Genomic DNA, 15,870 nt, shown 5'->3' on the forward strand with positions numbered 1-15,870 from the left:
AAAGCGCTTGTAGAAAGGCCAGGGTTCACAAGCTCACTCTCCCCAGACCTCTTTTTCTTCATCACATCCATAGCCACTGAGCCATGGCAGGGATTGGCTTCTTCTTCCTGGAGGTTTTTCAATACCCCCACCAGCATGCTGATGGCTTAAGAAAATGTTTGGAGCGGCTGGCCTCTCACCCTCCTCTTCACTGATATTGAGTGAGCTTTCCATCTCGTGCTTCCAACTGGGTTGATGGCTGCCATGCTTGAGGGTTATTTTTCTGGCTTTCGTGTCCCAGGCATCCTTCTTCCCAACTCTGATCAGCCATCTCGGTTTCTCCTGGGTGTCTGCCTCATCAGACAAACTGGAAGAGTCTGAGCTGCTGCTACTCAGGCAAGCCTTCAGGGGGGGCTCCTCCAAGCGCTCGCTTTCCCTTTTCTCACTGCCATGATTAAACATTATTTTCCATGGTCCCCACAGTAGGAATTGTCCTCCGGGTTGACCACTTTGCAGATCTTGCCTAATCTAAGGACCTGCCTCCATTTCTCTACCGAGAAAGCAGAACTCTTGAAACTGGCATCATTTCAAAAGGAACTTTTGTTGGCAGGTACAGAAAGCAGGAAAGCTAGGCAGGACCTGAGGGCTTCCCACCCAAATCAATAGGTTAAACTGCAAAATAATAACCCCACCCCAACTGTCCATTAGCCTGTTCAAACAGGCTAATCCATAAGTGACACTGAGCTGTGGGAAATGAACCAATAAGGCGCCTCTCTCAAGGTTGTTAGGTCTTTGTCGTTTCCTCCCTCTGCAGTGAGATAAGGCAGATGGCCCCGAGGCATTCCTTTCACACCCCATAAGTAGTGGTGGCGAACCTATGGCACGGGTGCCAGAGGTGGCACTCAGAGCTCTCTCTGTGGGCACGCGCGCCGCTGCCCCAGTTCTCAGCCTTCAGCTGGGTTTTATAAAACCTTTTCACTTTAGGCCTTCACCACTGTGTGCAAAAAAAAAAAAAAGGTTCAATCAATCAATTTCAACTTTTTGCGGGGAAAAAAAAGATCTTGCAAAGTTGGAATTGATTGATTGAACTTTTTAGTCCCACCCAGTCTGCCGTTACCACTGCAGCCACACCCAGCCAATGGGCCACACCCACCCGGCACTCAATGATGCATTAGTGGGTTTTTGGTTGCAGTTTGGACACTTGGTCTTTAAAAGGTTCACCATCACTGCCATAGAGGATACATCAAAGCAGACAGAGAGAGCATTCTACATGCACTACAAAGCCCCCTGGTCTCCCCCCCAGGAGAATGGCAGAACCTGAACAGCTTAACCACAGAGAATATGAGTAATTAATAATTGAGGGTTCTGACACAATGGATGGAAACTAATCAAAGAGAGAAACAACCTAGAACTAAGGAGAAATTTCCTGACAGTTAGAATATTAATCAGTGGAACAACCTGCCTCCAGAAGTTGTGAATACTCCAACACTGAAAGTTTTTAAGAAGAGACTGGACAGCCATTTATCTGAAATGGTATAGGGTTTCCTGCCTGAGCAGGGGGTTCGACTAGATGACCTCCAAGGTCCCTTCCAACATTATTATTGTTATTATTATTGTTGTTATTGTTGTTGTTGTTGTTGTTGTTGTTATTATTATTATTATTATTATTATTATTATTATTATTAAATCTTTTTCTCTAAAGTCACTTTATGTTACACAATTTACCACATAGATAGCTAAGGAGAATTCATACAGCTATTTCATAATGAAATAAGAAAGTCCTAGCAGAATTTGGAAAAAAGATTCATACCACAAGCCATGGATCTTGGGGTCCTCCTTTCTTGGTTAAGATTTCAATCAACTCCTGGACTTCACTTTCATCAAAAAATGTATTTCTGATTATAGAAATCAAAGTTTTGTAGGGAATGTAAGGAATGCTATCATCATCTATGGTAGCTACAAAAAAAATTGGTAAAAGAGAAGCAACTTAAATGTTTGAAAGACATACTTATTAGCAAAAATAAATGTTACATGACTGAAAATGTGTGAAACTTTTCAGCACTCTTTCCTTTATTAATTATTTGGGTGACTTCTTTACAAAAATTGCCTCATATTGTACTAAATCCAATCAACTTGAAAGCCCAATATAATGTTATTAATCCATCAATTTGTTGATCTTCCAGTGGAGGGTTAGCCTTGTAATCAATTGAAGCAGAGAAGTTCTTAAACTTGAATTGAAAGGAACCTGATTTTTGGTGCGATTGCCTCATTACTGGCAATCTGATCTCCATTTCCTTTGAACTTCAGCAAATGGACATTGAACACTATTTGTAGTATTCTGAAAGATGGATGCCCTTATACTTTGTAAAATTCTCTTATCCCTAATAAGAGATCAAATAAGCCACCAGAACTTTTGGTTTATTTAATGATGCATAACAAGCAAAACTTCAATCTTTTTACTAAAGAATAGTTGAAGGATTAAGAGTTTCCTGAATTATTTATTATGAGGAATTCCAAGCAATTACATAAAATATGTTATTTACTATTATTTACTACAGTGGAAAATGATTCATCTATCTTGTTCAGAAATATGAAGTTCTACAGAGAAAATCTTGCCTATAAGATTGATTGATTGATTGGCTAATTTAAAAGTCTTATAAAAACTAGATCTGGTATACAAAAGGAAATTACATCTGAATATTAATGTGCTGAAGACCAAGATGGCTGTGTTTTACAGTAAATAATTGAGTAAATGAGTAAACAACTGCAATGGCAAAAAAATAGAGGAAAGAGTACTGTAATTTGTGTCCCTTAGCTAAATATTTATCTGAACACAGGAAGATAATAAAAGATTAAGATGGGTAAATGCTGGTAAAAAGTTAATTGATAGTACGTAGACTGTTTCAAGGAACAATTAGTCAAAAAATGAAAATGGCTACATATAAGAGCATGCTTCTGACTACCATATTATATGGAAATAGAGATATAACAGGTAATACACAAGTAAAATGAATGCAGTATAAATAGGTTATTTAAGAAGTGAGTTGTTGTAAAGCAAGAGAGATAGGGTCACATATGATTGGGTGCTGAATGAATGTTGAATAAATATAATAGTGAGTGATAGGTACAAAACAAATAGTTAAGGAAATTTGGTCATATACTAATAGGAATTCAAATCACAAAACAAGTATTCAAAAGAAGAGTGAAAGGACTAAAAGAAGGGGAAGATGTAGCTGGATGATGATGAAATCCTTAAAAAGAGAAAAGTGGAAGTTTAAGGGAAAAAAGGAACATATGAAATAGTGTGGGGATATGATAGAAATGAGGATGGAAAAATATGGAGACGTAAAATGAATGGTGACTGCTTCTCAGTTATGGCATTATTTTACTCTGTTAATGGCAGGTTTTGATCTACAATCATATATAAATAAAGAATATAAAGTGGAGTAACGTATATATGAAGATGTTCTGCCTGTAAGTTTTAATATATTTGCAGTAACTGACTTACTTGACTCTCTCTTCTTTTTAACATTAGTTTTCTTTTTAGATTCTCTATCATGTTTCAATTCTTCTTGGTTTCCAAGATCTTCTGATGTTTTGACAGTGGCCAAGTTAATAAATGGGCTATGCTGCTGAGATCTCAATGTTGGAAAAGCACTTACTGACACCTCCTTGGGTTTCCCATCAGAAACCAGTTCATTTGAAGTTGTGTACTTTCTTTCTTTCTTTTTCTTGTCTTTAGGAGATGGGTCTGACTTTTCCACCTGAGGAACAACTGAAACTGATGTAACTGGTAACTGAGAGGCGATTGGTTCAATAATCAAAACTGGTTCAGGACTAGCATCTTTAAAACTATCAGTATTATCCAATCCCAAATCTGGCTCAAGTGTTTTTCCATTAGGTTTTTCCTCCCCCCTTTTCCCCTTTCCTTTCTTTTCCACAGATCTCTCTTTCTTTTTCTTTTCCATCTTATGCTGGCTAGCTTTTTCCAGCTCTTTGCGCTGTTTTGCCAGAGCTTCTTCATAAGTTGTCTCTTTCATAGAAAAGGTGGACACCAGGAATATTCCAATAGCTGAGATAAACATGAATCCTCCAAAGGCCATGACTGCAAGCATCTGAGGGTCATAAAATTCCATTTCTTCTGCCTGATCTTTGTCTGAAAAACACCAGAGGAAGTTAATGCAATCTATAAGGATTCAGTATTTAAGTTACAGCTGTGTTTCACAATCTCGGTAACTTTGAGGTGTGTGAGTGTCAATTCCCAGAATTCCCCAGCTACCAAGGTTGAGAAACACTGCCTTACAGTACAAATCAGTCTGTCTCTCTTGGTTCTAAGAAAAAGGTACTCTGGTTCTCTACCAGAAATATTTTATTTGGAATTGCATAAATAGAATTTGAGATTTCTGCACAAATTATACACTCTACCATTGAATTATAACCTCCCCAAAACTTCAGTGACTGTAACTTAATACTGAACACTTACATCAATAAACGTTAAGCAAATAGCCTGAAATTTGCTAAACAGAACCAGCCTCAACTGGCCAAGTACAAATATACTATTTGCAAAATACAGCATTTTAATTTAATAAATTTAATGTAAACATCTAATGTTGATTAATATGATAAAGTTATAAGTTACTATGAAAGTATACAATAAATCTCAGTAATATATATTATGTACCTTTTATATATTAATGAAATTATTTGTCTAATACACAGAATATCACAAAGATATACGAGAGTATAAAGTCATCATTAAAAGCATATGTGATCTAAAACATAAATATAAAAGACTGTAAACAATGCAGTCCTAGTTTTAAAAAACCCATAAACATTTTCAGCCTAAACAAACATTTTCTATGTCTTTAAAAATACAACTTCAAGTAATCATAGCATAGTAAAGAAATATAAACATGTGACTATTCAAGTAAGAGTGATAGTGAATGAAATTAAGAGTGGTGACAACACTTAGAGAATAGTATACGTATATGTATCGTGTATAGTGTTATAGAAATATATATATATACTAAATATATATCTTAATCTTCTTAAACATATATATATATATATATATATATATATATATATATATATATGTGTGTGTGTGTGTGTGTGTGTGTGTTTTCTGAGGTTTTCGCGGGTATTTGTATGTAGGTCTTTGGTTGTTCGGGTTTTCTCCCGCATAAAATTGGAAGTGTCTTGGCGACGTTTCGACGAAGCCCCATTCGTCATCTTCAGGCTGGTGTTTTCAGCTTCGTGCTTTGAGCAGCAATGTGTGGTCTTAGCTGTTTCTTCCTTTTAACTGCCAGTGGGGGTATGAACTGATTGGGTGGGAGCTTGGCTGTGTTCTGATTGGGTGGAGGTGTGTTCTGAATGGTTAGGGGCTTGGCTGTGCTCTGATTGGCTGGGGAAGTGTTCTGTTTGGTTGTACTCAGGTTAGTCTGAGTTGCAGAGGGGTTTGAGATTTTGGGCTGCCTTGCTATTTTTTGGCTTCGCGTTCGTGGTCGTGATTCCTCTTCATGGAGGGTGTCAGTTTGCTTCATGTATGGATTGGAGGGGTTTAAAGTGGCTAATGATGCAGCTGTGGTCTGGCTTCAGGTTTGTGGTCGTGCCTCATCATCGGTGTGGCTTTGGGTTTGTTTTTTGCATGGATGTGTGGTGGTGACCTCCTGTGTGGTTTTTGTGAGTGTGGGTCTGGTATCATTTTTTGTGTTAAAGCCACAGGACATGAAATTGACTTTAAAAATACCAGAACCATTGCCAAAAGTGAACATTTTAATAACAGAATAATCAGAGAAGCCATCGAGATAGAAAAACACCCACACAGCATGAACAAGCGAGATGATACCTCCCGCCTACCATCCATTTGGAAACCCGCCCTTATTGACAAACGACTCCCTAACACAAAAAATGATACCAGACCCACACTCACAAAAACCACACAGGAGGTCACCACCACACATCCACGCAAAAAACAAACCCAAAGCCACACCGATGACGAGGCACGACCACAAACCAGAAGCCAGACCACAGCTGCATCATTAGCCACTTTAAACCCCTCCAATCCATACATGAAGCAAACTGACACCCTCCATGAAGAGGAATCACGACCACGAACGCGAAGCCAAAAAATAGCAAGGCAGCCCAAAATCTCAAACCCCTCTGCAACTCAGACTAACCTGAGCACAACCAAACAGAACACTCCCCCAGCCAATCAGAGCACAGCCAAGCCCCTAACCATTCAGAACACACCTCCACCCAATCAGAACACAGCCAAGCTCCCACCCAATCAGTTCATACCCCCACTGGCAGTTAAAAGGAAGAAACAGCTAAGACCACACATTGCTGCTCAAAGCAAGAAGCTGAAAAGCACCAGCCTGAAGATGACGAATGGGACTTCGTCGAAACGTCGCCAAGACACTTCCAATTTTATGCGGGAGAAAACCCGAACAACCAAAGACCTATATATATATATATATATATATATATATATATATATATATATACTAAAAATAGAAACATGATTCCTGGGTGTGTGCATATTGTGAATAAAATTTGATCACCAGGAAAAGTTAAAACGTTAAAAGTTTTAATATAAAACAAAAGTTTTAAGTATAAAACGTTAAAAGTTTTTAAAAATTAGCAACCTAGCTTTTGTTGGCTCCTGCCAACTTCATCAGTGCGTACATAAATCAATGGGAGTAAACATTTATGTGTGAGTTAACGCCTGCGCTCGGCTTCTGGACCGTGTAATGGGCCCAGGTCGGCCAATCATAGCATTAGTTGTGATTGCTGCATAATTGAGTGACTCATCTACTTGTATCACGCGTCCCTCATCAAAGTTAAAACAAGCTTCCGACTCTCCACTCATCCATATCTGTGGTCTAGGAGGATCCTCAATCTTATTCCAACTTGAGATGTCATCCCCACCACCAAGTCGTTTCCCCCTTCTCTCTTCCTTGGGATTTTCCGTGAGTTCAGAGCCCTCACCCCCTACACTATCCTGGCGTCTATCCTTAACATCATGATGTTTATTACTACGGAGCCTCACTCTAGATATTCTGCATGTGCTCTCACTGCATGGCTCTCCCCCACGCACCATTTTCCCAGCCTTTCCAGTCTCGTTACACTCCGTAACAGTTGTTCTCCCCTTTTTGGCCAACTCATTGCAGAGGCTGGACTGTAAATTCTGTTGACTGATCATCGAGGTAGTTAAAATCCCCAGAGATGGTTGCTTGTATACTTTAGTGAATTGGCTCTTCTCGCTCCTCCCCCAAGTGGGGTGCGATGTGGAGTGCGATGTGGATCCTGGTGCTGTAAATACGCCACCATTCACCCCGGCTAATTGTGTTGCCTTCCGAGATCGTGTAATCACTCCTTAGGTAGAAGATTTACGGTAGCTCTCCCCTTGTATGTCTGTGGGGTGTGTGGTTAAGCTGTCACTCCGGGCTCTCGTTTCACTCCACGGAGGCAAGTGCATCTAAATCGACTGATATGCAGGCTGGTCATCACAAGGGTTCCTGGGGGGGGGTGGGGAAGATGCCTGATGCATCGGAAATTGAATCCTTGGAACCGGCAGGTATTTCTTTCCGTGACGATCGCGTTTCCATTGCGACAACCCAGGGGGTCTCAGGTCATTGGCTGTTTTTTGCCTGGGTATTAGTCCTTCCCGATAACGAAGTCAAGTTATCATTATTGAGTTGCTGGTGGTGAAGTGAATGGGTGCAGGCTTCCCATGCTCTTAATGTTAAGTGTGCAGGGCGCAAGTCTATGTGTCGATTGATCAACTCCTCTTGTGAAAGCCACGCTTCTTTAAGCAACCTGCCACTCTTTGTAACGTCGCTGGCAACCAGAACCACACCCTCAAAATCAAATTTGTGCCCAAAGTCCATCATGTGCGTTAGGATCTGGGAGTATTGCTCTCTTCTTCTTATGGCCAACTTATGCTCCTGGGCCCTTGTTTTCACCCTCTTAGAGGTCTCACCCACGTAGTTAGAGGGGCAGTCCTTACAGTTGATTTTGTACACAACCCCCGATTTCTCTGCCATGGGGAGTGGGTCTTTAGGCCTCATGACACATGAGCGTAATGTACCCAATCAGAACACAGCCAAGCTCCCACCCAATCAGTTCATACCCCCACTGGCAGTTAAAAGGAAGAAACAGCTAAGACCACACATTGCTGCTCGAAGCACGAAGCTGAAAACACCAGCCTGAAGATGACGAATGGGACTTCGTCGAAACGTCGCCAAGACCTTCCAATTTTACGCGGGAGAAAACCCAAACAACCAAAGACCTACATACAAACACCTGCGAAAACCTCAGAAAATATATATATATATATATATATATATATATATATATATATATATATATATATACACATACATACATACACACACACACATAACAGATGTTAAGAATATTATAAAGTGTACAAGATAAATAGTGGGATAAGGAAAGGTACAACTTTACTTGTAATTTTAGTTGTTAAGGTTAATGTTATACAATGATATTATAGTCATATATATTGATTTATAGTTAGAAGTATTATATATATTCTTTATGCAAAAGTAGAGAAATATTACTCAAGTTATAAAAATGACAAGTACTGTAACTACAAGTAAAGTTAGCAAAAAAACAGTTACAAATCCCACAAATACAATGGTCTCTCCTTCAGGCCAAAGAATCATGTTGGGGAAAGAAAAAGAAAAAGTAGAATTGGTAATGAACCCACAGAGTTTGCAGATAATACTACAAACGATTCAAGAAACAATGATGATGACCCAAGAGGCAATAGCAAATAATCATGAAGAAATGAAAATACATCATAAAGTAATTCAGAATGATATTGGAAAAATGAGAGATGAAATTAAAAATATGAATGATAAGATAGGTAATATTCAACAAACAATGACGGAAAATGAACAAAGAATTCAAAAAGTTGAAACAAAAATGGAGCTTGTTGATAGTAAAATAGAAGGGATGATACAGAAATCTGATCAAGCAAATAAGGAGTTGACTGAATCTATTGCTTTTCTGGAAATGAACAAAGCTTCGTTTTGTTTAAGATTTCAAAATATTGTTGACGAAAAGGAGGAAGATTTGGGAGAAAAGATGGCAGAGATTTTGGCGGTGATTTTAGGCAAAGAAAAATTGGAAGTAAAAAGAGACATGGATGAAACATATAGAGTATACACAAATTATGCACGAAGGCATAGATTGGCGAGAGAGGTTCATATAAGGTTTACTAGAAGATCAATAAGGGATGAAATATATAAAAAAACAAGAGACAAATCAATAATGTATAAGGGTAAAGAAATAATTGTATTAAAACAAATACCACGTAGTATATGAACTCAGAGACGAGAATACCAATTTTTAACGACTCAATTAAATATAAAGTCAAGTTTCGTTGGTTAATACCTGAAGGCATACCTTTAACTTGGTAGGAGAAAAAATACAAGATAGATACACTTGAGAAAGCACGGGACTTTTATGAGAGTTACTTTTCACAAGGAGAAGAACAAGAAAGTAGGGAAGAGCCGGAGAGTAAAAGTTATGACGAAGATCTATTAAAGGAAGTTGATCGAGAGCGAGAAATACAAAAGTTTCAAGAAAGAGAAAGGTTAGAAAGAGAAGCAAAAGGAAGACTTATAGAGACAAGAAGTATAAAACAAAATAAAAACAAAAAAATAGATCAAGTTAAAAATGTGAGACGTAATTAAGCTCTTTTCTATAAATATTAATGGATTAAATATATCAAGAAAAAGAGTTTAGACGTTTAACAATTTAAGGAAATTGGATGTAGATGTGATGTATCTTTAGGAAATTTACATAAAATAGGATTATAGAAAATTACTAGAGAAAGTAAAATTTAGAAACATTATACACAATAATAGCATAAAACAAGAAAGGAGGAATTATTATATATGTCAAAGAAAAATAAAATTAAATCAATATACTTGGATGAAAAGGGGTGAATTTTAATGTTGGAAATGGTATTGGAGTAAAAACAGTATATGCACTAAAATTTAGTGACTAAATAATATGAGAATATTTGTATGATCACCATGCTTAGATGGAATTCCGGTCAAGTCTTATAAAAAATATGAGTGTTACTATAATGAATAATGTTGGATTCCTAGTAAGTAGTAGAATATGAAAGAAGGAAAATGTAAATAAGAAACAATGGGGCAATAAGGACAAATATTTCAAAGAAGAAAGAGGGGGGAAATGTAAAGAATAGAAGAGTACTGTTACAAACTGCTGTTAACAAAAAAGGATATATTACATGTGTATGTGTGTAATGTTTGTTTTGTTTTTGTTTTGTTGGTCTAAAATAATAATAATAATAATAATAATAATAATAAAAACAACTTCAAATTTTTTCAGTGCAATCAAGACCCATGCTTGCCAGAGAACAATGCAATCAAGGGTTAAGATGATGTCATTTGTGGTAGGATTTGTGACTTGGTGACATCTGCACCACTTAGGTATTTTTGCCATCTTGGGTTGACCATTTTTTTCAAACAAAAAATGTCAATAGCAACAATAAAATGAATGTATTAAGATCTTATTGTACGTTAAGATTCAAACGGATAGACATCTTGTTCATAACATGTCTGATATAACAGTTATTGAAAACCAAAAAGTCTGGTTCATTGATGTACCTACGTATTCCAGGTGATGCTAGAGATAAAACAATTGGAAAAAAATAAGAAATATTGGGACTTGTATAAGAAATCTGTTATTATATCAGTCATGATTGAAGCCCTTGGACTTCAGTCAAGGACTTCCTTGATATCTGAAAATACTGAATTTATTAGACTCGAATACCCTATTTTTAAAAAAACCACCCTACTTGGAACTGCCCATATTCCTAGATGCTACTTAGTAATTTTTAGATCCTTTGTTAGGGCTTCAATTATTATGTTTCCACCAGTCTTAGACTGAGAATCCAACCACAGGTTATAAGTTTTGATTGTTTACTTTAACATCTTTAATTAAAACTATTGATTCCCAACTCATTTCTCCTAAAGTGCTGTGATTGCAAATATTTTTTCCTCCTATTGCAGAAGAAGAAAGCAAGCAAAGCAGTTAAATAAATTCATGACAGCAATATTTCACAGGAAGCAATCACCCAAGAGAGGCAAGAACAGAATTGCAGAGAAGCGGCAGATAAACTATTATCTACCATGCTTATGTCACTAATGGCAGTACATTAGTGACATAAGCATGGTAGATAAATAGTTTAATTCAGGGACAGATAAAGTCCTAATCCAGCAAAGGAAATATTGATCTGGAAGCTGAAAGTTTAGAAGAGGGAGGGGGAGGCACCAGCCATCTAAAGTACAGCACACATAACTGTTTGGCATTCCTCCTACCCTGAGAATTGGACACATCACCATTCTGGGCAGCAGCATTTAGTAGAGCATAGACGCCCTTTGAAAGCCAGAAGAAGCTTTGGGACTCCTGGAGACAAGGTAGATGAGCAAGGTGAACAAAAGCAGTGACAAGCCTGTGAAAAACATGCTAAATGGGAAATAATTCCAAAGTACATATCAAACTGCAGTTAGAAATTGAAACAGGCCTTGCAGGTTTTCCTCCTTTCACATCCTAGCATTTGTCGTTTTCCTTTGGAATATAGGATTCCTGCAAGAACATCGCGAGTCTTCAGCTTCTTGAAAGCGCACTGCTGGATTCAGTATGGAGCTATTCTCAGAGATACTTTCCTACAATTACCACGCATCGCAAGGCTTTTTAGAAACCTGTCCTCCAACCGACCTCTATGCGGTGACGGCGGGGCATGTGAGTTAATCCAAAATATCAAACCTACAACCCTACTAAAGATTGCCTTCTCAGTTTCTTACATTGCTTTTTCGTCCTCCCAACACCCCAGCGTGGAAATAAAAATGAGTATTTTTATAGGGAGGGACAGTCCGTTTTAGTTCATGTAAGAAATGGGTTCTTTTGTGCAGTAGATTATTCATTTCTTCCATGCGGAGCCCCCCAGCTGCATGTTCTTGCCCTTAATGCGCTCCCCCCCCGTCCCACAGCTGTGGGGAGTTGCTGTCATTTTCGTTTCCGAGAAAGGAAAGAGGTAACCTACTTAGATTTGACACGCAACGATACGCGTGGACAAGACCAAAAATATCGCTTCTAAACACCGCTATCGCGCAGTGGAAGAAGGGAGCGCTGATTTTTACTCTTGCAGCGAAGGGGCTTTACACCAATTTTGGGCATGCATGAACTCCCGATTCCAAGCTGATCTCTTACCTAAATAAATACCCGGTACCCGAATCCCCAGCTTCCCTCAAACTTCTAAAGGAAAACTTGTTCCTTTTTCTCCTCACTTCCCACTACTTTGCGATACTCTGCGCAGCTATCCCAGAAATCTTCCTACTTTGGAAAGGTAGTTACGAACCCTTGTCCGAATTTTCTTCGTCCAGCTTCTAAGTCTCTCGTCCGAAATTGCCTATTGATTCCCCGAGGGCAGCCCCAGACGCCTATTGCTTGCGTCAGTGTTGCTAACTGAAGTCGTGGCACTGCGATTAATGCATTAATCAATACGCCTTCCCCACAGGGCCGGCAGCGACAGCTTCTCGGCTCCTCCTCTCTCGGCTGCCAATCAAACGTATCCCAGCCCAGCGAGCAGAAAGCGAAAAAAGCGGCCGGAGCTGGAGGCGGAGCAGTCGATGGAGCGGGGAGGAAGAGTCGGGAATTTAACGGGTTAAGTTAAATAACGGGGGGAGGGGCTCATGGCAAACAAAAGGAAAGTGCCCTTAGAGCAAGAGCAGAGATGGATAGAAGTCTCCGGGCATTACTGTTTTAAAGAAATCTTGAGCAAATTCGGTTCTAGTCTAGGACAACTAAAGGAACACCTAGAGTAGTGTTTCTCAATTTCAGCAACTTTTAAGATTATTTATTTGTATCCCACTTTTATTATTTTTACAAATAACTCAAGGTGGAAAAAATATCTACCAAACCTTCCTTCTCCTATTTATCCCATCATAACCCCCATTAGGAGAGTTCAGGGCTTTTTTTTTGGTCATAGAACGCATGGAATGGTGTTCCAGCACCTTTTTTGGGATGGAAGAACCGGTTCCTTCTAAGCTGCCAGCACGAGTACAGGTATGGCTGCAGAGCAATTTTGCAGGCCTCCAGAGCCTGATCCGGGCTCTGGAGGCCTGGAAAAGGCCTCTGCCGCCCAAATCTGTGGCCGCAGAGTGATTTTGCGGGCCCCCAGCGGCCTGATCTGGGCTACGAGGCTTTTTTCCAGGCCTCTGGAGCCTGGATAGGGCAGCTGGGGGGCCCTGCAAAATCGCTCTCTAAAGCAGTTACATACATACATACATACATACATACATACAAAAAAAGCACTGGGAGAGTTGGGCTGAGAGACCATGACTGGTGCACCGACCCATCTGGCTTTCATAAATAAGGTGGAACTGAAATTGCCTTTTGCTTTCTAGTCTGGTGCCATAACCACCACATAAAACTGGCTGTGAGATACATGGACTTCAACTCCCAGAAATCCTCAAACAGTATGCTGGGAGTTGAAGTCCATACATTCTAAACGTTGGCTTGGTTCTTTGAGGAAGAATTTTGTCTTGAAGTTCTTTTAAGGGGTTTCATCTATCGAACCCATGACATTAACCTCAAAACTACCTTTCTACCTTAACCACCTTGGAGTCCTGAGCTCCAGTCACCTTCCCTAAGTTGGGGAATAAGCTGACAAAGACTCAGAGAAGATCTAAGCATGGAGAAGAAAGAAGTACCTGTAACCAGCACCCTGGCCATGGCGACTGCCTTAGCAGAGGGAGTGCAAGCCAGAGCACCAGCGGAGAAAGAAACGTTTGATGGCTTAAAGCAGGGGGCAAGACCAAAGTTGCGAGAGCTGATCTGGTCATCAGAGTGGACCTTGTCCAGTGGAGACTCCAAGCACCTCGAGGCAACCCTGCCGAAAGGAAGTTCTTCGAAAGCATCCGAAGCCAACTTGCAAGTAGGCGCCTCTCGAGAATCACGTTCCTCGGATCGTTAGATTGGCGACCATTGAGGACTTTGGAGAATGGAAGTACCTGTCTGCAGTCCGTAGCCAATCAGTGGAGAAGTTGGTGGAGAGATTTGAGAGGTTAGAGGTGAGTGGGGAACAACTTTCTCTTCGCATGCAAGTGAACACGATGATCGGCAGAGCCGATGCCAATCTGTGCCTAAGAGAAGCCCCAGACTTACCAATGGAGTACAAGCGGCTTCCCTATCCTCAAAGCCACCAGCATTAACCTCCAGCCCTGTGAGAAAGGAGAGCCCCAGCCACCACTCTGAATGTGGCAGTCTGAGACATTGTCGCTCCTCTAGGACTCCAGAGCGCCACTCATAACATAAGAGCCCCAGCCAGCAGAGAAGCCGTGGTTGGTGTTGATCATCACAATCCCTCGACAGGCACCACCACCGTAACGGCTCCAGGGGCAGGATTATGATGACAGCCCGGATGAGCAGCCCCACTACCTAAGCCCAAGCCACTACCAGGGCAGCTGAAGTCTGGATTGTCACAGGTACCGTGAGAGCCCTGACCATCACTACTATTGGTCGTACAGCCCTGTGCATCACTGTCAGTGCCACTCAAGCCTGAGGCTTACGCAGGGAGGAGACCCAGAGGTGAGTGTTCAACAAGGTTTAATACAACAGCTGCGTAACCTGCTGCCTGTTGGCCGGGCAGCAACAGGTCAGAGAGCCACAACCATTGGGAGCCCTGCAGCAATTGGGGATGCTGCAGCCACTGCCACTGGGAGGTCAGCAACCTGTGGGAGTGCAGCAGCAGTGGGGTTGGCAACAGCCCCCAAATGTGCAACAACCACTAGGGAGCCTGCAGCAACTGGGGATGCTGCCGCCGCTGCCACCAGGAGGTCAGCAACCATTGGGAGCACAGCAGCGGTGGGGGTGGCAACAGCCTCTGAACATCCAACAACTGCAGGGGGCCCTGCAACCGGGGATGCTGCAGCTGCCACTGCCAGGAGGTCAGCACCCATTGGGGGCACAGCAGCAGTGGAGGTGGTAACAGACCCTAAATGTGCAAGAACCGCAGGAGGGTCTGCAGCAATTGGGGATGCTGCAGCCAGCGTTGGGAGGCCAACAACTGCTGGGAATGCAACAGCTGCAGCAGGGAGACCAACAACCGCTGGGAAAGCAGCTGTAGTGGGGAGGGGGCAGCAGCGCATGATGGCGCCACCCCTTAGAGTGACTTTTTATGGCAATCTGGAGAAGCTGATCTTCTTCCTTAATCAAGCACGTTCCCACATGAATCACAATGCCAATTTCTACCCGAATTCAGCTGTTATGGTCAACATGGTTGCAGCCAATTTGGAAAGGGAAGCATCTGAGTGGCTAAACAATCTGTACAATGAGCAAGTGCCTGAACTGGGGAACTTCCATCTCTTCCTCCTTGGATTAAGAGCAAGGTTTGAGGATCCATCCATAGCCCTCAAAGCAGAGAAACAAATTTACAATATAAAGCAAGATGGTAGACCTGCATTGGAATACGTATGAGAGTTTTGCAAGGTGGCAGATCAGATAGAAAGGTGGCCTGAGCAGTCCCTAGTGCACCATTTCAAGGAGGGGCTAGATGATTACCTTTCCCAGGCCTGTGTCTATCGGGCTGTCCCTAATCAATTGCAGGAGTGGTATTAGACAGCAGTAAGGTTGGATGTCGAGCTTGTTCACTATAAGAAGCCACCACCTCAGGAAGCCGGGCCAAAACCAGAGCAGACCAGGTGGCCGCCTCCCCCAAAATCCCCAACCATCACAGCTGTGGAGTCCCCCAAGCCACCTGCTGGTCCACCAATCAAGTGCTTCAGATGTGGACAACAGGTGCACCGAGCAACAAATTGCCTGATC

The 15,870-nt window shown here is 41.2% G+C and overlaps 1 protein-coding gene across 4 annotated transcripts in view; it reads right to left on the reverse strand.

The window, feature by feature from the left end:
* The window catches only part of RRBP1 (ribosome binding protein 1), a 101,607-nt gene extending 89,045 nt beyond the window's left edge, over positions 1-12,562 (reverse strand). For 2 of the 4 annotated variants that reach the window (XM_039325878.1, XM_039325874.1), the window contains exons 1-3: positions 12,404-12,562; positions 3,488-4,135; positions 1,790-1,935 (exon numbers count right to left, since the gene is read on the reverse strand). In XM_039325878.1, coding sequence (XP_039181812.1) covers positions 1,790-1,935; positions 3,488-4,115 — 774 coding nt within the window. In that variant the 5' untranslated portion in view covers positions 4,116-4,135; positions 12,404-12,562. Of the gene's footprint in view, positions 1-1,789; positions 1,936-3,487; positions 4,136-12,255 lie in introns of all 4 variants that reach the window. The other 2 variants (XM_039325876.1, XM_039325877.1) reach the window with 2 other exon arrangements.
* Positions 12,563-15,870: the final 3,308 nt, after the last annotated feature.

The sequence above is a fragment of the Crotalus tigris genome, unplaced genomic scaffold (assembly GCF_016545835.1).
Source record: "Crotalus tigris isolate CLP2741 ecotype Arizona unplaced genomic scaffold, ASM1654583v1 scf7180000024339.11422700, whole genome shotgun sequence".
Lineage (NCBI taxonomy): Eukaryota > Metazoa > Chordata > Lepidosauria > Squamata > Viperidae > Crotalus > Crotalus tigris.